Below are 23,174 nucleotides of genomic sequence, written 5' to 3'. Positions count from 1 at the left end.
CTGGGTATTGAAGGAGTGGCCTTATGTAGGACTGCCTGCTGCATAGACTGTATGCCTGGTGGCTTTGGCAGCCTGGCTGGAGCTGGAGTGGGCATGGCGTGGAGGTCCTGGGACATGTTGAGCTGTGGCCACTTCTGTGGAATTGCTGGAGTGGAAGTGGGCATAGGGTGAGTATGTCCCAGGATGTGCTGTACTGGGGACACAGGCCAGTTCGGTCCTGGAGAATGCTGTGTCAGGGCTGCTTTGGCAGGATGGCTGGAGCTAGGGCTGATGTGGTTGGGTACCTGGGGCATACTGCATGGGGACCGCCTTTGAGGGATAGCTGGAGCTGGAGTGGTCCAGGGGCCTGGAGTGTGCTGGGGTGGCCCTACTTGGTTGGTAATGTACCCGGACTCTGCTTCTGTTTACGCTATGAAGGTAGATGCAAAATGTAAAAATGGCGCTTTCTGGTTCCTCTTACCCAGTGAGTTTCATTGGTTCTGTACCTGCTTGTTGAAGGCTATAGCATTAGTAAATGGATTTCCTTCATTTATAGTCTCTCTGCCCTTAAACTGCTATGTCCAGGGCAAGTGAGTCTGTGCATTGGCCCCTCATCAGTATCCTTCTCTACCGTAGGTCACCTAGTCAAGAGTGGGGTTCCTGTTGTATCCATATTTCTTCTACTTTTCCCCATTGGTCCCTTTATCATTTGTTGTATAGAGGCTGTGCAGTCAGCCCTCTCTTCTTCTTCTGGAGGAATGTCTCCATATATAGGTACAGAGTTAGTGTGTGGGAGGAGATGCATTCAGATTCTACCTGTGCCACCATCTTGGACCCTCTTAGCAAATTTTAATGTTTTCAGTCTGTTCTGTATTTTAGTTACAATGGTGAGTGATCTCTTTTTTTCTTTTATTATTAGATTTTAAACATTGGATGGGGTGCTCTTTGAGATAAGGGTGCTAATATAGTTTTTTTTTTTTTTTTTTTTTAAGATTTGTTTGAGAGTGAGAAAGATAGAGTGAACATGAGTGGAAGGGGCAGAGGAAGAGAGCGAGAGAATCCCAAGCAGACTCCATTCTGAGTGTGGAGCCTCACTGGGGCTTGATCTCATGACCCTGAGATCACAACCTAAGCTGAAACCAAGAGTCTAGTGCTTAACTGACTATGCCACCCAGGCTTCCCAGGTTTTTGAAAACTAGATAAAATTAACCATTTTAGCCACGTTAAAGTGTGCAGTTTAGTGGTTTAAAGCATTCACAATGTTGTGCAATTACTACCTTATCTACTTCTGGATTATTTCTATCACCCCCAAAAGAATCCCTGTTCCTGCCAGTTCCTCTCTTTGCCCATACTCTGGCAATCATGAATCTTCTCTTTGTCTCCATGAACCTACCTTTTGTGATATTACATATAAATGGAATCATATAACATATGGCCTTTGTGTCTGGCTTACTTCATTTGATATTTGTTTTCATAATTCATCCATGTTTTAGCATATATCAGTACTTCATTCCTTTTAATGGCTGCATAATATTCCATTGGATGGATCGATCTATCTATCTATCTATCATCTATCTATGTCTATATATATCTGTATCACATTTTATCTATCCATTCATCAGTTGGTGATATTTGCATGGTTTCCAGCTTTTGGCTATAGTGCTGCTATAAACATTTGTGTACAAGCTTTTCTTTTTCTATTCTTTTTTTAAGACTTATTTTAGAGAGAGCGTACACGTATGAGCAGTAGGGACAGGAGAGGGAGAGAGGATCACAAGCAGACTGCATGCTGAGTGTGGAGACTGACATGGGCTTGATCTCACAGCCCTGAGATAAGACCTGAGTTGAAACCAAGAGTTGGATGCTTAACCAACTGCGCCACCCAGGCACCCCTGTGCAAGTTTTTCTGTGAACATGTGTATTAAAGAATTTGGCCGTGCCCAAACAAAGTTTGACTTTTGCCTTCAGTTTCTGGGAGGGAATCTATACCTGATAGGATTATTTTTACATAGTGTGCATGGGTTGGGCTATATAAATAATCTTAGGGTGGGGACTACTACCCCAGAAAGGCTAACCATGTCATTTAGGGTAGGCTTTGGGTCCCAGTGGTCTTAATTAACCTGGTGACTGAGTTCAACCACTTGGGCAATTAGTCACTCTATTTTGCCTATGTAATGGATCTCCAATGAAAACTCTGGACGTTGAAGCTGGGGTGAACTTCCCTGGTTAGCAGTACTCTGTGTGTATTATCACACACAGATGCCAGGAGAGTAATGTGTTCTGATTCCATGGGAGAGGACCACTGGAGTCTCTGTATTTGTAAGCCCCCCGGACTCTGCTCTGAGTTTCTTCCTTTGGCTGATTTTAATCTGTATGAAACCATAATAACCTTTACGTGATAAATTGTGATAAGTCTTCTCTTATAATAAACTGTAATCATGATTATAATAGCTTTCAGGAAAGTTCTGTGAGTCTTTTTGACAAATTTTAAACCTCCGAGTGGTTTTGGAAACTGCCCAAACTTCTAGTTGGTTGTAGAAGAGAGGGCAGTCTTAAGGCTTGTTCCTTTAGACTTTGTAGTTGCCTAATTCCGGACAACATGTTTTCATTTCTCTTGGGTATATTCCTAGGAGTAGAGTTGTTGCAGCACATGGTTAACTCTTGAGGGACTGCCGAACTGTTTTTCACAGTGAATGTGTCATTTACGTTTTACATTCCCACTGGCAGCTGGTTCCAGTTTCTCCACATTCTCAGTGACACTTATTTTGTTTTGTGTTTGTTTGTTTTCAATTATAGCCATCCTGATGAGTATGAAGTGATAATCTTGTGGTTTTGATTTGCATTTCTCTCATGACTAATTATATTGAGCATCTTTTCATGTCCTTATTGGTCATCTGTATATATTCTTTGGAGAATTGACTGTTCGGATCCTTTGTACATTTTAAAGTTAAGTTACTTGTCTTTGTGTTGATTTCTAAGAGTTCTTTATATATTCTGGATATTAGGCCCTTACCTTATATGGTTGGCAAGTATTTTCTCCCATTTTCTCTTGTTGCCTTTTCACTTTCTTTCTAGTGTTCTCAAAGCACAAAGTTTTACATTTTGTTGAAGTCCGGCTTTACCTCTTTTTCTTTTTGTTGCTCTGTATTTGGTGTTTTATTTAAGAAACCATCGCCTTGATCAGGGTCATGATGACGGACACCTGTGTTTTCTAAGAGTTTCAGCTCTCACATTTATGTCTTTGATACATTTTGAGTTTGATTTTATATATGATGTGAGGTGGAATCACAATTTTTTTTATAAAGATCTTATTTATTTATTTGACAGAGAGAGACAGCATAAGAGGGAACACAAGCAGGGGGAGTGGGAGAGGGAGAAGCAGGCTTCCCGCCGAGCAGGGAGCCTGATGCGGGGCTCAATCCCAGGACCCTGGGATCATAACCTGAGCTTAAGGCAGACTCTTAATGGCTGAGCCACCCAGGCTCCCCTGGAATCACAGTTTTATCCTTTTGCATTTGGATATCCAGTTGTCCCAACATCATTTGTTGAAAAGATTGTTCCCAATTACTTCTCATTATTAGGGTTACGTGTTAAATTCAAAAGAATCAAAGAGCCCAATTTTGTAACATTCTTTGGTAATGTGTTCCAGTTTTCTCTAAGAATTATTCTTTAAAATACTAAGTTTAAATTTCGTCTGCCTTGTATTTTAATGAAAATTGATAGTTTTTTATGTGTTTTTTTTTTTAATTATGTTATGTTAGTCACCATACAGTGCATCGTTAGTTTTTGATGTAGTGTTCCATGATTCATTGTTTGGGTATAATACCCACTGCTCCATGCAATACGTGCCCTCCTTAGTACCCATCACAGCATCCCCCCCCCCCCATAAAACCCTGTTTGTTTCCCGGAGTCCATAGTCTGTTATGGTTCATCTCCCCCTCTGATTTCCCCCCCTTCATTTTCCCCTTCCTTCTCCTAATGTCCTCCCTGCTATTCCTTATGTTCCACAAATGAGTGAAACCATATGATAATTGTCTTTCTCTGAATACTCTTTAGAAGTTTTAAAAAAGTAAACAAATGCTTGATCATAATTAGCAACATCTTTGGAGGCACTTTTATAATTCTGAAAAATAGACTCATCCTTTTATAATGTCCTATGATAAATTTTATATATCACATTTTGAAATTTTTTGTTTTCAAAAAATTTTTTTTGAAATTTTCTGTTTTTTTTAGCTTTTAAGTGTACCTTTATGATCTTTTTGTAATGATTTATTGTATTGTTTCTTTCCCTCAACTTTTGACTTTAAAAATTCCAAACTGGGAGAAAAGTTGAAAGAATAGTACATGAATATCAAATTACCTTTCCTGTAGATTCACCAGTTTTTAGTATTCTACCACATTGTGTGTATTTTCTCCTTCTTCGTCTCTCTGCTTTTTATCTGATATTGTAGACATCATGCTTTCACCAATAACTTCTTTTTTTTTTTTTTAAAGATTTTATTTATTTATTTGACAGAGATAGAGACAGCCAGCGAGAGAGGGAACACAAGCAGGGGGAGTGGGAGAGGAAGAAGCAGGCTCATAGCGGAAGAGCCTGATGTGGGGCTCGATCCCAGATCGCCGGGATCACGCCCTGAGCCGAAGGCAGACGCTTAACCGCTGTGCCACCCAGGCACCCCTCACCAATAACTTCTTTTGCGAGTATCTCCTAAAAACAAGGATATTCTTCTACATAACTGTGATGCCATTGTTACTCCCAATAAAGTTAATATTAATTTTAATTAATATATTACTAATATTAATTATATTTATTAACATTAATAATATTAAATATATTTATATTAATTATATTATTAAATATATTTATATATTCTTTTTAAATTTTTAACCTCTGCTCAAAGTGTTTTTTTATGGCTGTATTTTTCTTTTTCGGTTTTCAGATTTAAGCTCTAGTCAGGGATCACACATTACATTTGATCTTTATTTTTCTTTTTTTCCTTTAATGCAGAATAGTCTCCTGGCCATTTTTACTTTTCAGGATGTTGACTCTTTTTTAATATCCCATGCCCCTTTTTTGTAATTTCCTACCATTTGGATTTGTCAGATTGTTTCTTCATGATTAGATTCAGGTTAAACATTTTTGATAAGAATAGTACCTTGGTGATAAAGATGTGTATTTTGGAATTTGCTCAGTGATTTTTAGATTAAGACTAAAAAATGGAATATTTCATTCCTCTCCCCTTACCCCACATCAACCCAATTAAATAAAATCAAGGCAATCAAAGAATCTGCAGTTATTGGGAGCATCAAACTTCAAATTTTTGATCAGATGTTTTTCATACTTAGGCAAACTTAGTTTTTTGAAATTATCACTTTGATTATAAGAAATGTTAGTCTACTGGAAGAGCACTGGTCTGGATGGTATTGCATGAGATGTGAATTGTTTTACTCATTTGTTTATTTAAGAAATATTTACTGATCACTTCCTCACATCATACAGTTGCTGTGTGTGAGAACTGGATTCCAGTGTTTATTGCATTTGGCCGTTAGGATGTCATTTACTTTTCCCAGAGCAGGTATAGTAGTTGAAACCTCATTATAGTCGATTGAGGAATAAAATAAAGGAGAGGATGTAGAAAGACTAAACGCATACCAGTCCTTAGCTTAGGTATAGACATAAGACTGAATTGAGGGAATTTCTCTTCTCTTCTCTTCTCTCTTCCCCTTCCCACCTGCCCTGTTTCTCTCCTCTTTCTTCCTTTAAAACCTAGGCTGACGGTAAGGAACTGCTAGAGAGGTTGAAACACAGAAGGAGAGGAATAACTAGCATTGTAAGATACTGGAAGATGGGAATAAGAGAACAGAGTTGGAGGGATAAGCTTTAGATAGGTGAAGCCATACCATTTGATTTAAGAGGAAATGTATGCAAATAGATAAGTGAAAGTATATAAGGAGAGAGAGAGGGTTAGGTAGTTGAAGGAGTCAGGTGGCCTTTGTTTTTACTGATATGAGTTAACTTCATATGCCAAGAGTTGAGTTTTGGTAAGAGAATTTGAAAAGAGATGAGGGTTTGTAAGACTTGATGAGTCATGTTGAGAGCCTGAGAATGGGTTTAGTTGACCCAATTCTTCACTTCTGCATTTTTCTCAACCTAATTTTCCCCATATGAAGAGGTTGAATTGAATTGTGTGAAAGTTGGGTTGAATTGAAGATAAGAGGTTTGAAGGAGCTGGGAGGGGGGAGGGTAGAGGGGGGATAGGAATTTAGGGTGCTAATGCGAGGGCAGTGAAATGATTGGTAATCTGTGGAGAAGAGGAGCGTATGTGCAGGAAGAAATGATAGACTCAATAAAGTAGAGGGATAGGGCATGGTTTGCTTTGATAAGGTCTAAGAATAGGTTAGGGATAGGAGGTTCGAGCCAGAGGTAGATTGATGTTTAGTTTCAGAGATGAAATAAGTGTGAATGATGGTGAGGTCCAGGTTAGGGTCACTGGAATGGATTATTGGGGTGAATGCAGTTGTATTTGTTTAGGGGAAGAATAGTTGAGGTATGCACATTATATAGATTGTGTCTTGAAATTGCCCAGGACAATGGCAAGATTTGTGTTGGTAAAGTAGAAGGATCTTAGAGTTTAAGGCTTCATTGATTATGGAGAGTGAGGAAGAAATGTGTTCAATAAAGAACATTACAGTCTAGCACAGCCAGATAGCATACCTCTCAAAGAGGAGTGGATTTTATGCAAGTATGGAGGAATTTTAGCCTGAAAGCAGCTAATGGGGGAGTTAGGAGAATACGGACTCTCCGCTCTCTGTTGTGTGTGTTGGATGTTGGAGAAAGGCCTACATTCATTAGACTGGGTTTTGTAGAGCAAGTAGTTCTAGCAAGAGAAATTAAACTTTATGCTATTCATGACTAGGAGGTGAAAGACGATAGAATTTTTTTTTTAATGAAAGCATGAGGGTTTCTTTTCTTTCTTTCATTCATTCATTCTTTCTTTTTAAAGATTTTTATCTATTTATTTGTGAGAGAGAGAGGAGAGAGCACAAGCAGGGGGAGCAGCAGAGGGAGAGGGAGAAGCAGGCTCCCCGCTGAGCAGGGACCTCCATGACCTGAGCTAAAGGCAGATGCTTAACCAGCTGAGCCACCCAGGCACCCTGAAAACATGAGGGTTTCAAAGAGCCCAGTGGAATTAATTGGGATCAAGAAAGAAGCAGGATGATAGATCGAGGGTTGAAAATACAGTGGAATATTGAGAGAGCAGTTTCAAGACTCACTGTGATGGGGTCCCTGTGTAATGTACAGATTATGGAAACCAAACAACGATATTTGCTAAATTTTGAATGGGACAGAAGCATATTAGTGAAATTACTGAAATGTAATACATTTAGAAATGATAAGTATAGCCTGACAATTTTATACTATTAAACATGGAAAAGGGTTAATTTTGACTTTCATGTAATAATGTGTCCACTGGGTGTCACTGTGGCTTCATGTTTAGTTACACAAACCGCTCTGCTCTGTGTGGAGTCAGTATCACATGGGTCTTCTCTCTGCTGATTTTTCCTTTTTGCAGTGAATTTTGCTAATATCTTTTTCTGTTTACTTTTAGGTACAGCTATTTATCACCACTGCAAATAAAGCAGATACCTATTCCTAAACTGGCGGCTCCAAACTGTCTTGTTATTACTTGGGTGACCAATAGACAGAAGCACCTACGTTTTGTAAAGGAAGAACTATATCCTTCTTGGTCTGTCGAGATAGTTGCTGAGTGGCACTGGGTAAAAGTAAGTTGAAAAATTAACTTATATGTTAATATAGTGTGACATAGAAGTCACATGAATGTAGCGTCTAATTTTTAACACTTAACATGTTACCGCTCTACTCCTTCAAAACATTTGTCTTTTTAAAACTTTTACTTTGATACTAAATACTTTTTTCTTTTTGATACTAAATACATCTTCTTAGTCTCAAAGGCTTTAAACCTTTTGTTCTGTGTCTTTTTGTAGCAGAGTCTCAAACTGCTGGCCTTAGCAAATGATTCAGGGAGATACCAGGATGACCTTCTAAAAAGCTCTGATGTCTGTAGTTTAAAAAACAACAAACTAAAATTTCGGAGAATCTATCAGTAAACACAGTGTTATTCTTCATCTTCTTGCTCTTTACACGTCCCAAATTTCAGTCACCCTTTGTGACTTCTTTCCTTTTTTTTTTTTTTCCTTCTCTTTTTTCTTTTTCTTTTTTCTTATGTTGCTGGGAGAATAGCTAAGTAACCCAGCACAGAAGAGGTAGAAAGAACCAAGAACCTTACATACTTTAAAGTCCTCAGTGCCTTATGTGCCACTGTGTGTATTTTTGAAAGAAATGATTCCAGCTGTTGGATTGGCCCAATGATCTTTAATATCTCTGTTTACTATAAGAACAAAAAAAATACAGAAAAATAAGGCGTCAGATCAGAGTCCATTGGACATCCTTTTATTTATTTATTTATTTTTTTTTTTAAAGATTTTATTTATTTATTTGACAGAGACAGCCAGCAAGAGAGGGAACACAAGCAGGGGGAGTGGGAGAGGAAGAAGCAGGCTCCTAGTGGAGGAGCCTGATGTGGGGCTTAATCCCAGAACGCTGGGATCACGCCCTGAGCCGAGGGCAGATGCTTAACGACTGTGCCACCCAAGCACCCCGTGGACATCCTTTTAAAGATGCATTGTCTACTTACATGAATTTTGCAAAAGCCCTTCTACATTTTAAAAAGATAAACCAACTTGTTATCAATTGAATGTTTTATATTTATATAGCTGATATATTCATTTTAGACAGGGAAGTTCTATTTTTATGTGCTTTGTATGTATTTTGTAGTTCACTGTTGTATCTTCTAAAAGTTGTGTACATTGTTTATTTGCACATATTTTAATGGACTTAGCAAACAAACATTAACAGTTGTATCTTTGCTTTTATAATGTACTTTGGGCTTAGCTTTGGTTGATTTGGTATATAGGACATTGATGGGAATATAAAACTCCATTCTACGCTGTACATTATGACAGTTCTTTTATTTCAGAGACAGGGGCCAAAGTCAGGAAAAGGGCACCTTTTGAAATCAAAACTAGTAAAATGTTAATACATTAAATCTAAGACTATTCTATTTATTTATAGTACTAATGATGATATGAAAAGCCTAGAGTTCAAAACAAAAATGCAGTATATTATATGAGACACTGTTAAGTAATTACATGTACTATTATAACAGAAGGAGTGATTTGCGTTGAATATAAAGTGTATCCAAAGAAGGAGAATTTGCCTGTATTTATACAGCACTGTGTGGCAGAGATGCTGTCTCTCCTGGGCCCTAGAAGTGATAAAAGGACTTTACTGATTTGGCTTTTTAGTTATCTTGATATTGAGTAAAAGTTCAATAGATGATAGATAGGAATATTCTGATGGTGAAAATGTGTATTTCAGTGGCTAGTTAATAAGTTGATATTGCTATTATAATTGTGTTTTCAGTTTGATTAGCTTTAAGTGAGTCTTGGAGAGTAAGATCATTCCAGGGTGAGATGATGAAATTGAATTTCTGGGTTTATAATGACAGGGGATTAGACTAAGTATTGTCTATCTTATCAGTCCCTGAGCTTTTTTTTTTTTATTTAATTCTAGCTCTGATGGTCTTTAATGACACTATTTTCTATAAAGTTTAATAAGATATACTTTATTATAATCCACTTAGTCACATTGCTAGTAATCAGTAAATATTATTTGAATGAATAAATGAATTAATGATGATATGGTTTCAGGAATACATTTTAATGAAAAGTAGATTTTTATGTGTAAGATGATAAAATATTTAAAATATTTAGTCCCTTAGAGCTGCCCTGTCCAAGTGATACTCCTTAGCCATATGTGGCTCTTTTGTGTTTGAAACGTGACTACTCAAAATTGAATTGATGTTAAGTATAAAATGTACATTGGATTTGAAATACTTAGTATGAAAGAAAAAATATAACACACCTCAATAACTTTTTGAATTTATTATATATTGAAATAGTACTTTGGATATTGAGACTAAGCTAACTACATAATTAAAATTACTTCCACATTCTTTTTACTTTTTTAATGTTTAATGTTGTTAGTAGAAAATTTAAATTTTCTACTTTAAATTTAAGTTAGAAAATTTAAATTACATATGGGGTTTGCATTTGTGGCTTACATTATATTTTTATTGGATAACACTAGCCTAGAGGTTTAATAATTTCTTTTTCTTTGGCAGAAACTGTATAGTGATAGAAAAAAAAAAAAAAAAACCAAACTCTTTCCTGGATATTTACAGATGTATGGTTTTATTTTCTTTTGTTTTTTTGTCTCCTTCCTATCAGATCACCAGTTCAGGAGAGTTTGTGTTCCCATTAGATTCTCCACACAAAAAGCCTTATGAAGGTCTTATCCTGGGGAGAGTTCGGGAAAAAACTGCTGTACCATTAAGGTAGGAAAGTGATTTTTCAGAATTGTATAAATGTATACATTTATACATTTTATAAAATTAATAGTATGGTGATCATTGATTTTCCTTAATTTTCACATTTTTGAAAATCTGAAAATGGCCCAGACAGAAAAGTGTGAATGATGGCACATGAAATTTTATATTATTTTTTGTTTTACCTAGTGTAATTGTCATTAGAAAAGAAAATTATTGGTTCTGTCTCAATACTTAAATTGCTGATTTCCATTATTGCTTCTATTCTTGAATTTATTTTTAAATTCAGATTCAATTTGAAAAGTGAAAAAAATCAAGGCAACTGTGGCTTATATATGAAAAATTGTCCTTTAAAATATAATTTACTTTGTCGTTTTGTTTTCATTAGGAATGAAGATGTAAAAGTACTTCCCATTCCAGATCACAAGTTAATTGTCAGTGTGCCCTGTACTCTTCATTCACATAAGCCACCGCTTGCTGGTATGTTTTTATAGAATAGAATTGTTAATGACTTCTGTCAAATTGAAAAAAGGATTGAATTTAGTATTTGAGTGGTGTAGAGATTTGGAAATTAACTGGGATGTTTTATTTTCATTAATATTTTAAAATTTTACAGCAGACTTTATGAATTGTCTTTTTAATTTTTATTTTGTTACAAAAGCTTTACTGTTTTCATTCGGTCCGTGACTTGAGAGAGGGCTCTATGATGGTTAAAGGGGTGCCTAGTGGCTGCAGGGAGAGGCACAGGCAGAAGCCCTGACATCAGGGGGATGTGGAGGTGCCCCTCAAAGGCTGCTGGGCTCTGGAGGCTTCTAGCTGTGCTTGAGGGTGAGCTTTTTGAAGAGATACTTGACTTGCCCAGCCCAGCCAGGGGCCAGCCGCCAGCCAACCTGTGGAGGTCAGTCAGGTGGTCATCTTGATGAGTTTTGCCTCCTCATCTGGAAGTGGCTCTCCAGGAAGTCACACAGATGGCGATTTGTGTGGGCAGAACCCAGAAGGCATGCATACCCAGAAGGGCCTGGTTCCGGTTCTTCTTCTGGGCCGCGAAGCTTCCATGGCATCCACGGCTTTGCCTCACTCATCTTGGGAGGGCTGCTTCATGTTTTGGAGAAGGGTATGGCTGCCGCACTGGTTTTGCATCTTCCAAGAGATGCCTGGCCAACTTGAGGAAGAAGTGCGTAGGCCTTCCAGAGTCACATCGTCACAGTCCAAATAGAAGCCCTGAAACAGGTGGGTGTAGGAGGTCTGCAAATACAGGTTGACCAGACAGTGGCCTCCACCTTGGGAGAATAATTCTGATGAATCTGGGAGCTCATTGTTGGTCAGCAATAAGGAGTTAACTACAAAAAATGGGGTTGGCTGGTCCTGAAGGTTGCTCCTGGAAAGGAGATTGGAAGGTGGTTGGAGGGTGGTCAGAGACTGGAAGATGGGGAGTCCCTGGGTCCGTTCCATCCGAAGACTGTTGAACAAGATTATTGAACTATTGAAGCAAGAGAGAGGTTTGTGGGATTGCCGGATGTGCTGTGTAGACTAGTTTTATTTCACCTCTGCTTTTCCTCTTATACCGTTTTTTAGGTTCCCCTTATTATTGATTGTTACTCCCTCACTGTCCTTGATAGACTGAAGACTGATGGGTTATCTGAGGAATGTAGTTCTACTAGGGGCTTCATTTCACTATGAGGGCTCTATCCCTTGCTGTTCTGAAACTTGATACTTGATAGAGATTTAGTTTTATGTTGAGGTAGTGGTGCTTTTCTGAACCATTGGAAAGGTAACTGCTGCAGCCTAGAATTCTTACTAGTCTTAATGCTTTACTATAATGTTCATCATTCAGTGAAACTAAGCAGCAAGGACTAATGGAAAACTTTGGCTTTTGGAGATCGGATGAGTTTGAATCCTGGCTCTGCTACTTAATGAGTTACTCTAACCATTTTCTACCTCAAGGTCCTCACTTAAAGAGAGACTAATGGTATTTAATCTTTTAGAGTTGTGAGGATTGCTTATAATATATTTGAAATTCTATAGCATATAGTAGAAGCTCCATAAATGCTAGATTTTTCAAGTGAGAGTTTAAAAAAATAGGAGTGTAGGGGCACCTGGGTAGCTAGTTGCTTAAGTGTCTGACTCTTGATTTTGGCTCTGGTCATGATCCTTAGGGTCGTGAGATCGAGCCGCTGTGTCGGGCTTCTCACTGGGCATGGAGCCTGCTTAAGATTTTCTCTCTCCCTCTCTCTGTGCCCTCCCCTCCTAAAAAAAATAGGAATGTAGATCCTTGAGATAGACTCAATTTGATATTGTTTCCTGTTCAAAACATTTTTTGAGGAATATCTTTTTTTATTAATTTGGTGATCCCTGTTTAAAAAAACCCAAAACATGGGGCGCCTGGGTGGCTCAGTTGTTAAGTGTCTGCCTTCGGCTCAGGGCTTGATCCTGGTGTTATGGGATTGAGCCCCACGTCAGGCTCTTACGCTGGGAGCCTGCTTCTTCCTCTCCCACTCCCCCTGCTTGTGTTCCCTCTCTCGCTGGCTGTGTGTCTCTCTGTCAAATAAATAAATAAAATCTTAAAAAAACAAAACAAAACAAACCCAAAACTTTTAAGCAGCCATTCAGGAAAACCACAGGGTCCCCAGCCTGTCATATTATTTTGTAGAATATGGGATAGTTCATGAGCTAGAATACATAGGAAAGTGAATACAAATTCTGAAGGTAATTTTTATTGATCGCACTTAGAATTTCTGATATCTTAAATGGCTTATGCAGAAGAATTTGTAGTGTTACTTCATTTGAGAGATATTCAGATGTTTACCTGATGATCCATTCTTTGACTTAGACGCATGCTGAATGAGTAATCATTTTTAAGCTCTGTACTGTCATAGACTCTTCATTGCGTTAAATATGTGCCTTATATGAAAAGTGAGATTGCACTGTTTTTTGAGAAAAAAATTATGTTTGGTACCAGTATTCAATGGAGGAAATCTAATTTGTATTTTTTTCATTTGAATTTTCTTTATCATTCCGTGACTATCAAAGCATAATTTTAGTATTCATCTTAGGGCTTATTTTTTTACTTTTAAAAATCTAAAAGCCAAGACCCAACCTTTCATTCTCAAATTATAGTTAAATCGTTTATCAATTCCTTTTATATAGGATAAAATTATGTTTAAAGATTAATCTTAAGAAACAAGGTTTTAAAATAGTAAATAAAAATTAGTCTTTTATTAATCCTAATAAAAATTAGTCTTAACATCCTGTATGTATGAAGCGCAGTTCTGCCATATTCCCAGTAGAGGGCAGCACAAACACATTTTTAGGATTGAGAACCTTAAAAAAGAAAAGTTAAATTTTTTTGGGGGGGGGAATCCACGTGACTTGATATGTAATCTTTATGTTTTGGTTAGGTAGTGGTAGACAAGAAGTATTTGTAATCCTGTATTTTTGAGTTTATGTTACTATGTAGCAAGTGCATGTATTTTTAGGTATAGTGCTCTACAAATTAAAGCCATCAGAAAACAATTTCTGCATTATATTTTACCCTGAAATCATAACTCTAGGATTTGGGATAGTACATGTTCTATGTGTAATGCTTAGACCTTTTATGCGTAAATGTTCTTGAACTGTTTTATGCAAATTCATAAAAAGAAATGTTCTCTTTTTTGCTTCTAGAAGCACAAAGATTTAAAAAAATTTTTAATTTATTGCTGCACTTACTCTGTTTTTAAGTTTTGAAGTTTCCTGCTACAGATCAAAAGATAAGCCATCAGTAGCTATGGCTTGTGAGCTAACATTATAAATGAATATTAAATTTAAAGATTTAAAAATATTTGGATCAAATTTTTTTTTAATATTTTACCTTAGAGGAAGTTCTACTCCTTTTACTACTTTACTTACTAACAGTTTCTATCTGAAGAGTAAAACACAGTTTGATGAGATTCTGTGCACTGGTGTTTGAACCTCTTTTCCCTTAGCCCTGCCCCATGTTCTCAGAGCAAAATGGGAATGACTGGCTATGTGTGGAATATTTCCTCTTCCTTGGTTAGAAGTATGTTTTGCTACTGTCAGATGTTATATAATTATCTAAGTATGTGTGTATGTCATAGTCATACTTTATACATTTGAATTTTTTAAAAATTGAGGTATAATTGACATACACCATTATATTAGTTTCAGCTGTACAACATAATGATTTGATGTATATATACATTGAGAAATGATCACCAATAACAATGAGTCTAGTTAACATCCATTACCACACATAGTTAGAAAATTTTTCTCTGTGATTAGAACTTTTAAGATCTTGAGTTTACTTTTAAACTGGTATTTAAAATTAGTAAGAATAAAACGTTGCCGTTCATTTGCTTTTATTTCTTTTGCTTTGTTTTGAAATGTGGTTAACATTTTGAAAATATTACTTCTTGACTTTCTATTTTTCTCAACCAGAAAGGGAAAAAAAAAAAAACAAAACACCATGCAGAAACGTGTTACATTGAGAAAGTAGGAGGTAGCAAATTGGTGTAGGTTTTATGTACTGTATTTGTCAACCTCTAAGTGCTTGGCCATCTTTTTCTACTGGATTGTGTACTCTTAGAAAACATGGCTGTCTGTTTCCTTTGTTAAATTCCATAGCACTATAGTGGATGCTCAGAATGGTAAACATTTTGACTGACTCCTGCCTGTTTGGACTCCAGATTATGGTTCCAGAATAGAGTTGCTAATGTATTTGTACCAAAACACTGAACAAACAAGCAAAAACAAACAAAACCTTACTTCAGTATAACCTTAGATCACATTAAAAGTGAATTGAGGTTGGTTAGGCATTGAATTCATGGAGAAAAAATGGAAAGGGATATAAGTTTATCGTTCTCTAAGACTCTGGGGAAATCTTTCTCTTTCAGGTTTAATAACGTTTAATTATACACTTACGAAAGGACTAGAAGTCTCATGTTAGCATCTCCTAAAAGCTCTCAAAGCCCAAATTTTACTTCAGTTGGATTATAGACAATGAACGCTTTAAATTCTTTGATTTTTGATACACAGGACCAATACTTTTATAGAAATAAACAGTTATTTTGTTGTGAGAGTGATTGGAGAACATTATGAACATAAAATTTTTTATATATTTTCTTTTAAACTCTACCTATATCAAGTACTCCTAAGGAATACTTACCATTCCTAAAGGGAATTTGATAAATTTCTTCCAAGCTCAATCTTGTATAGTAATTAGGAACTATATTTAAAAAATGGTCTTCTAGGACTTTTCATCCCTGAATTGTTATTTTCATACCCAGTTCTTGTAATGTGGATAATGTAGTTAACCGGCAACAATCAAGGGTAAATTGGTTTAAATATTTGTAATCTAAATGAACATGTGCTTTAAAAAAAAGCTTCTATGGTATTTTCTTTCTGTTACTGGGTATCCTAGCATTTAGTTAACATATGTATGAGGTACCTTTTTCCTGATAAAATATAATTTTCAGTCGTTATTAATACATTACATAAGGACTACTTGTGGAAATAATATGGTGAGATTTTGGGTAAAAAGGATCTATAATTTAGAAATGATGGAATCTGCTACCAAGTTATAGCTACGAGGGTTATTGTATTTGTTAGTTATATGTGTTCGATATTTTTATTGGTATCCAGTTCTTCATTTACTGCTCTTTTGCTAATATATATGCTTGCAGAGATTTATATTTTATCTCAGTTTTTTAAGTGGGTTATTTTTGTGTTGTACCTTTATATTTCTTTTTTCATGCACAGATTACATTTATTAAAAAATTAAGTTGAGATGTGTCAGCAGTATTGGAAAACTGAAAGTCACCTATGAGGGCATGGAAATTCTTATTTATCATCTACAAATGAAAACTGATAAATCAGGACTTCTGAAATTTCTAATGGTGTGTTTCCAATCTCAGGAGTGCTTATTTCAAATGATTTCTAACTATAAATAGTAAAGCCTGTGATGAAATCCTTGAAATTAATTAGTTGTTCCTCGCCCCCCCCTTTTTAAGGAAACATTCCTGCTTTTCTGCTTTAAACTGCTAAAGGGAAATTAATTCCTTTTTTAATAATAATTTTTGTGTTTTTTTTCTCTTTTTTGGACAGAGGTTCTAAAAGACTATATCAAGCCAGATGGGGAATGTTTGGAATTGTTTGCTCGAAATTTACAGCCAGGTTGGACTAGTTGGGGCAATGAAGTTCTCAAATTTCAACACATGGATTATTTTGTTGCTCTGCAGTCTAGAAGCTGATTATGATCTTAAAGTTGTGATTTTCTTCAGTTTTTCCTCACCCCTTTTTCCTTCATTCTAACTGATATTTCCTTTTCTTACCAACCAGTATGCTTAGAAATGTAAATAGGCTTGGTTTTTCTGCGGAAGACCAGAAGTGACGAGTCTTTATGTAATTTTGAGATGAATTTACTTCAGTTGCACTAGTATTCCCCATTATTCCAGATTCACTGCAAATAAAGAGGTAAGCAGTTAGAAAAATGACAAGACTTTGTTATCGAAAAAGTTCGGAAAGCACGCATCATGGACCAGAGGTCATAATTCTGCCTATGGATGTGTTTTATTTGGCCCGTATGGTGTTGTAAAAAAAATTTGAACCATCATTCTGAAAAATCGGGAGATTTCACATAAAGTGTAGATTTTTGCTTTTCTTTAAGCATCAGAAGCTCTGGCTGCACTGTGGTCTGTATTCTTCCTGGCATCAGTCAGTAGGACGTAGTGATCGCAGCTCACTTGGGAAGGGACATGGACTCTGCAGTTTACCACAGTAACACTTGCTCCGTGCCACTCACTTGTGTTGTCTACTTGGCCCCTGTGCAACCCAAATTCATGACCTCTGGTATACTGTTACATTCTGGAAAACATATTGAGAGATCTGGCAAGTACCTCATCATTGCACTGAGCTTATGAAACCTTTTTGGAGGGTTTTAAATTGCATTCAAGGTCACTTTTCAAGTACTTCTTAGTTTTGCTTGGTTTTCTAGAAGATTTAAAAAGTATTTCTTATAAAAATGTCAGAAGATAACACTGCTTATGATTTAAAGGATATTTATATTATGTACATTTTCCACAAATATTTTTTTACTAAGTAAAATATTTTTTACTGAAATGATTCTTTGAAAAGCATGCTGATTTATTGTGTATAACCTTTTTAAAATTGAGATACGATTTCACATAAAATTCTCCAATTTTTACTATAGGGTTCAGTGAGTTTAGAAAACATATATATGGTTGTCTGTCTACTACCGTAGTCACGATATAGAACGTTTTCTTCACCTCCAAAACTTATGTGTCCAGTTAAAGTCAGTCCCTTCCTCCCACCCCTGGCCTTTGGTGAACAATGGTTTGTATTCTGTCATTAGTTTTGCTTCTTTAGAATTTCATATAAACAGAATCATAGAATATGTCATCTATTGTATCTGGCTTCTTTCACTTAGCATTTTGACAAAAGTGTTTATTTAATTTACAGCTTTTCTACAAATATTTATCTGCTAAATAAAATGTTAGTTTGAAATGGTTATCTGACAGGATTGCCAGTTTGTTTACTGATTTTGCCAATGAAAAATGTTATTTTTGAAGTTTTTCATTCTTTGAGTGTATGATATAGTATTGTAGACTTAACTTTGTATTTATAGGGATATTCTAACTTGTTAATGAAATGAAAAAAGGTATTAAACTTGAAGCAAACATCTCACAACCTCATTTGAAACTCTTTCCGCCTCTTGTAGTATTTTTAGATTTTATGTAATTTGTGGAAACATTCTATCCTCACCAAGTTTTTGGACTTTTGTTTTTGCACCATAAATATGATACTCGAGGGAAAAAGAATTTTTATTCACTGAATGTGGTATTCAAGACACAGAGGGTTTGTTTGTTTATTTGTTTGGTTTTTGACACAGAAGTTGTAGTCTTAGCTCTGCTCCTAAGTTGTACAACCTGTGGGCCTTGTTTGTAATGCCTGTTTAATTATTGGGCTCTTTTTTTTGAACAAAGGATGATTCTGGAAAATGGAACAATCACATACCTTGTGAGCACAAAAAGGCCAGACTAAGAGCATTGAACTTTGATTTCGTTACCACTGAATTTTAGCCAACTGACCTAATGAACTTTATTATTCATTTAATGTTATAAGATATCTTCATTCAGAGATTTTTATATTGCTTTTAAAACCTGTAAGGATTTTATTTTCTATCATGTTCTTTTTACAGACAAAGTCTTTTAGGACTCTTGGAAATGCTTAGACAAAGGGATAAAGTTAATGTTTGTTGAATAGTGTGTGTTACTCTTTGCTACACTTTTTACATTTTATTGCATTTAATTCTTATACAGTGCTGAGAGACATTATCTCCATTTAATAGCCAAGATAACTGAGGCCAAGGAGACTATTTTGTCCTAAAACCTATAGTAAGTATTGGAACTAGGAAGAGAATGCATAGCTCCCTGACTTCTAGCCCAGCCCTAGAGTTTGGTTTGATTTCAATTAACCTGGAGGCCGTGCAGTTGAAATTGGCATCCTGAGCAACCACACAAAAAGCCTCTTCACCTGCACGTGGTTAACTCAAGAAACTTTGGGGAATCTTGGCTCATAAGATGGTATCCTTAGAATTCATGGCTCTTGACACTGTTTCACCTTCCCATTCATGGTCCATTAGAGTAAAATCACAGAGCGTGTAACTACTCTTTCGGAAGTAGATCCTCTTTAACTTGGTCCTTTTTGTTTTCCTTTCTCAGAAATGGAAACTAATGATACTTATCTCTTAAGTTGTTATGAGGATTATTAAATTAGTTAACACATGTAAGGCACTTGGAACTGTACTTGGAATATTTTAAGCAATGTTTGGACTCTTCACATATTTTTTAGTTTCAGGTGAAAAAGGTTTTCTTTCACAATATGTATTCCAATTCAGGCGATTCACCTGAACACTGCCCATAGAGTTTTTCTGTCTAAACATCATATTTTCTTGATCTTTTCCTTGAGATCAGATTTCCTAGCTTGCACCTGGTTTCATACATGAGGAAGCTTTGAAATCCATCATTTCCACTGGTCCTGCCTAGAAACAAATACTTAAAAACGAATTAAAACAAACATGTAGCTTTGGGCTTCAACTCTTGACTCTGAACTTCATAGTTACTGTACATTGTTCTTTGATGACTTCCATAGGTGGTTAATTGGTAGCCTTTCTGCTGTTTCTTCTATTCAGAGACTTTAGGCTTGTGTCACATTAATTTTGGTTCAAAATAGATCTGTTACACTCTGATGGATGATCTGTTACACTTGCAGGACCTTGATTTTTATGTGTAACAGCTGTGGACTGAATGTTTGTACCGTCCCAAAATTCACATGCTGAAACTCTAACCTTCACTGTGATGGTATTTAGGGGTGGGGCCTTTGGGAGGCAGTTAGGGTTAGATGAGGTCATCAGCATAGGGCCTCATAATAGGATTAATGGCTTTATAAAAAGAAACATGGGACCTCACTCTCTGCCTGCAAGCACCAACAAAAGGCCAGGTGAGGACATAACCAGGAAGATGGCTCTTACCAGGAACCTGACCAGGCTGACACCTGATCTTGAACTTTCAACCTCCTGAACCCCAAAGAATAAATGTTTATTATGTAAGCCACCCAATCTGTGGTAATTTGTCATAGTAGCCTGGAACTGACTGAGTCAGCCACCAAACGAATTTTCTCAATAAGATACCTACCAACTAAATAAGGCGTTTTTCTGTGGATGGTCTGAAGGTAAGAATAGGTTTTTCTTCTTGGATGTCAACATTTGAGCTCCCTCAAAAAAGCCAGTGTCACTGTGGGCTGGTTGTCTTCTTGGAGAAGGACAGAGAGATTAGTCCATGACTCAGGTCTGGGCCTGGCTTTAATTGCTACCTTGCTCTGTCCTTGCTGTAGGCTGTATCTATCTTGCCCCATTCTAGTCCTCCAAATTCTATGACTCAAACTCATTCTTATCAGAAACCCCAAATGCACCTTCTCAGGTTTGATACCCTAGAGACCGATCTTTAGTAAATTCTTATATATTCAGCTTCAGTGAGACTTTGGGTTTCCTACTGATAGTGATTCAGAGGAGGATTATAATCACGTTAAAGGACCTTCCCTTCCCTGATGATGCCCACCAATTTACCTCATCTGACTCCTGTCATGCACCACAGGCCTACCACACCCTGGGAAGCACCACAGCACTGCGGGTGTAGTTCTCTGGTTATCAGAGTTCTTTTACTTCAATTATGTCACTTTACCCTCAAAGCAGTTTTATGAAGTTGTAGTTATAATGAGGGAGGAACTTCATAGAGGCTAGCTGACATGGCTAATAAGTGATAACCAGGACTTGAATTCTGATTCCTAAATTAAGGCGCTTTATGTTGTATCATGTTTGCTAATGAACCTGAGATCTTAATAATAGGCTCATTAGCTGCTAATCAGAGGATCCATTGGGTAGCCTGAAGCAAATTTAGAATGAATCATATATAATCATCCAAACATACTTTTCTCCATATATGATATCATCAGTCTTAAGTTATTAACACAATATTTTTCATTAAAGATTTCAATGACATTGATTGAACCAATAGCCGGAGTGCCACTCAGAATCAGATGGGCTGTGAAACCCTTTGACATAAGTCGTTAGCATATTTACCATGCAGTTACGTGTTCTTCAACTAGATTAGCCATTTTAAGTTCACATTTTTAAGGAAACTCTTAGGCAACACACAGATTTGGATGTGAAGATGGCTATTTAAATAGTGAGAAAGGGGAGATTAAAAAATGTAAGTATAGGTGCAAATTATTTTATGTACCATGGTGATCTATTACCAGTGTTTGGATGTATGGACCAACCCAGAACTATGTAGATGGTCTTAATTCATGGTTCCATTGACTAGTCTACTCCAGCTTGAAAGCAAGTCGGATTACCATGATAACTCCACAACCAGCCTTTCCCTTAAATATTCCTAGGAGTTAACCTCAATCTTCTGGGGCTTCTGTGAACTTGAGGGGATCTTCTTGGTCTTTTTCAGTAGCAGTCCAAGTCCTTGGGACCATATAAAAACAAATTGATCTCTAGGGGTGGAGAACATGAGGAAACTATTTTTTTATTCACTTTTTCTGATTGGGCTTTGGCCTAATTATCAGATAACTGTGACACAACAATGGGATAACTTTGGATGACAACTCCGGCAAATGAATGGTCCCTTAACAGTGTTAAATCATTTTTGGTCAATATCTCTTAGGGAAAATGTAAGGCACCGGATTGATTTTTAGCTGCTTCTCCCAAAATTGCCCACATATATCCTGATTGTTAGTCAAACTAGACTGTTTGTTGTTATTCCAATTTAGGACTCTGTGCTTTTGCTCATGAATCTTCCTCAGGAAAAGACTAGACTGTGGGATCAGCTGGATCTGTATTTTGGGTCTTGATATTCATCTAAATGGCTGAGTAATTATTTAAACTATGCCTTCTTGTTTTCTGAGGAATAAGAAGGCTGATCTTTGCACTTTGTAGGATTATTATGAAGATGAAGTGAAATAACGTATGTAAAGTTGCCTCGCATAGGACCTGGTGCTTAGAAGTTATTCAATGCATACGCTTATTTCTCTTTATCTACAGTCTTCCTTTACAGTCTTCCTGGCAACATGTCTTACTTCATGATCCACTCCCCCCCCCCCCAAAAGAAGGCTTTTATTCTTGCTCTTAGAGCCACTTTTCATGTGTATGGATTATCCAGATAGGTTTTCCCTCACATTTATCACGAAAAGAGAAGAGCGGTTTATTCTTTAGGTGGCTCATGGAAAAAACAAAAAGCAAAAACAGACGACTTTATATCCTCTTGAATACCTTATGAGAGGAGGACAAATTTTTATTTATGTTTCTCCTACCAGCATACCTGGAACTGCCAATATTTCATGAATGAATGAACTAACTCTTGGCCTTCAAGTATCTTTGCATTTGAGTAGGCAAGACTCATGTAAGAAACCATTAGAGCATAACAAACCACAGTGTACAGTCAAAGGTTAAGTGGGGGAATAGACAGAAAGTGATGCAGAAGTTTAGAGAAGCAGATCACTTAGACATCACTGAGCAATGTGAGAAACAGAGCAAACCAAGCCCTGATTAAATTTTGGTTTATTTTCTAACTGTAATGATGTCACTAGACAGTAGGAAACTAAAATGTGTGAGTTCAGAAGAATTACAAACAAAGCATTTTGTTCTTTCTAGATTGTAAACTTTAAAATATTTTATATTTCTCTAGAAATATAGAGGGTATTAGTTCATGCAATTTATTTTATCAATTTGTTAGGACCAGAGGCTAAATTGACAGGAGTTTTTACTTCTCTGTGTTTTCCACCTTTTGAATGAAAATGTTATTTGCATTTTTCTAGAGTTGTCTAGTAGGATTATTTTTATTTTTTATTTTATTTTATTTTATTTTACAGCTGTACTGAGGTATAATTGATATAAATAAATTGTACATACTTAAAGTGTACGGTTTAATGAACTTTGACTTATGTGTATACCTGTGAAGCTACCATCACAAGCAAGATAATAAACAGTCTCCCAAGATTTTGTCAAAGCCTTGTATATCCATCTTCTGTAAGTACCCCTTTACCTTTTTTTTTATCCCTATGCAATCATTGATCTGTATTCTGTACATAGAATTGTGTGCATTTTCTAGAATTGTACATAGATGAAATTATACAGCATTCACTCTT

At 36.4% G+C, this 23,174-nt stretch overlaps 1 protein-coding gene across 3 annotated transcripts in view; it reads left to right on the top strand.

The window, feature by feature from the left end:
- The window catches only part of METTL4 (methyltransferase 4, N6-adenosine), a 219,692-nt gene that overhangs the window by 22,340 nt on the left and 174,178 nt on the right, over nucleotides 1–23,174 (top strand). For 2 of the 3 annotated variants that reach the window (XM_026496048.4, XM_057313224.1), the window contains exons 6-9: nucleotides 7,590–7,764; nucleotides 10,351–10,457; nucleotides 10,837–10,928; nucleotides 16,551–18,152. In XM_026496048.4, the coding sequence (XP_026351833.1) occupies nucleotides 7,590–7,764; nucleotides 10,351–10,457; nucleotides 10,837–10,928; nucleotides 16,551–16,696 (520 nt within the window). In that variant the 3' untranslated portion in view covers nucleotides 16,697–18,152. Of the gene's footprint in view, nucleotides 1–7,589; nucleotides 7,765–10,350; nucleotides 10,458–10,836; nucleotides 10,929–16,550; nucleotides 18,153–23,174 lie in introns of those variants that run through there. The other variant, XM_057313225.1, reaches the window with a different exon arrangement.

This window comes from Ursus arctos, unplaced genomic scaffold (genome assembly GCF_023065955.2).
Source record: "Ursus arctos isolate Adak ecotype North America unplaced genomic scaffold, UrsArc2.0 scaffold_17, whole genome shotgun sequence".
NCBI lineage: Eukaryota > Metazoa > Chordata > Mammalia > Carnivora > Ursidae > Ursus > Ursus arctos.
This window is presented reverse-complemented; position numbering and strand designations above follow the sequence as displayed.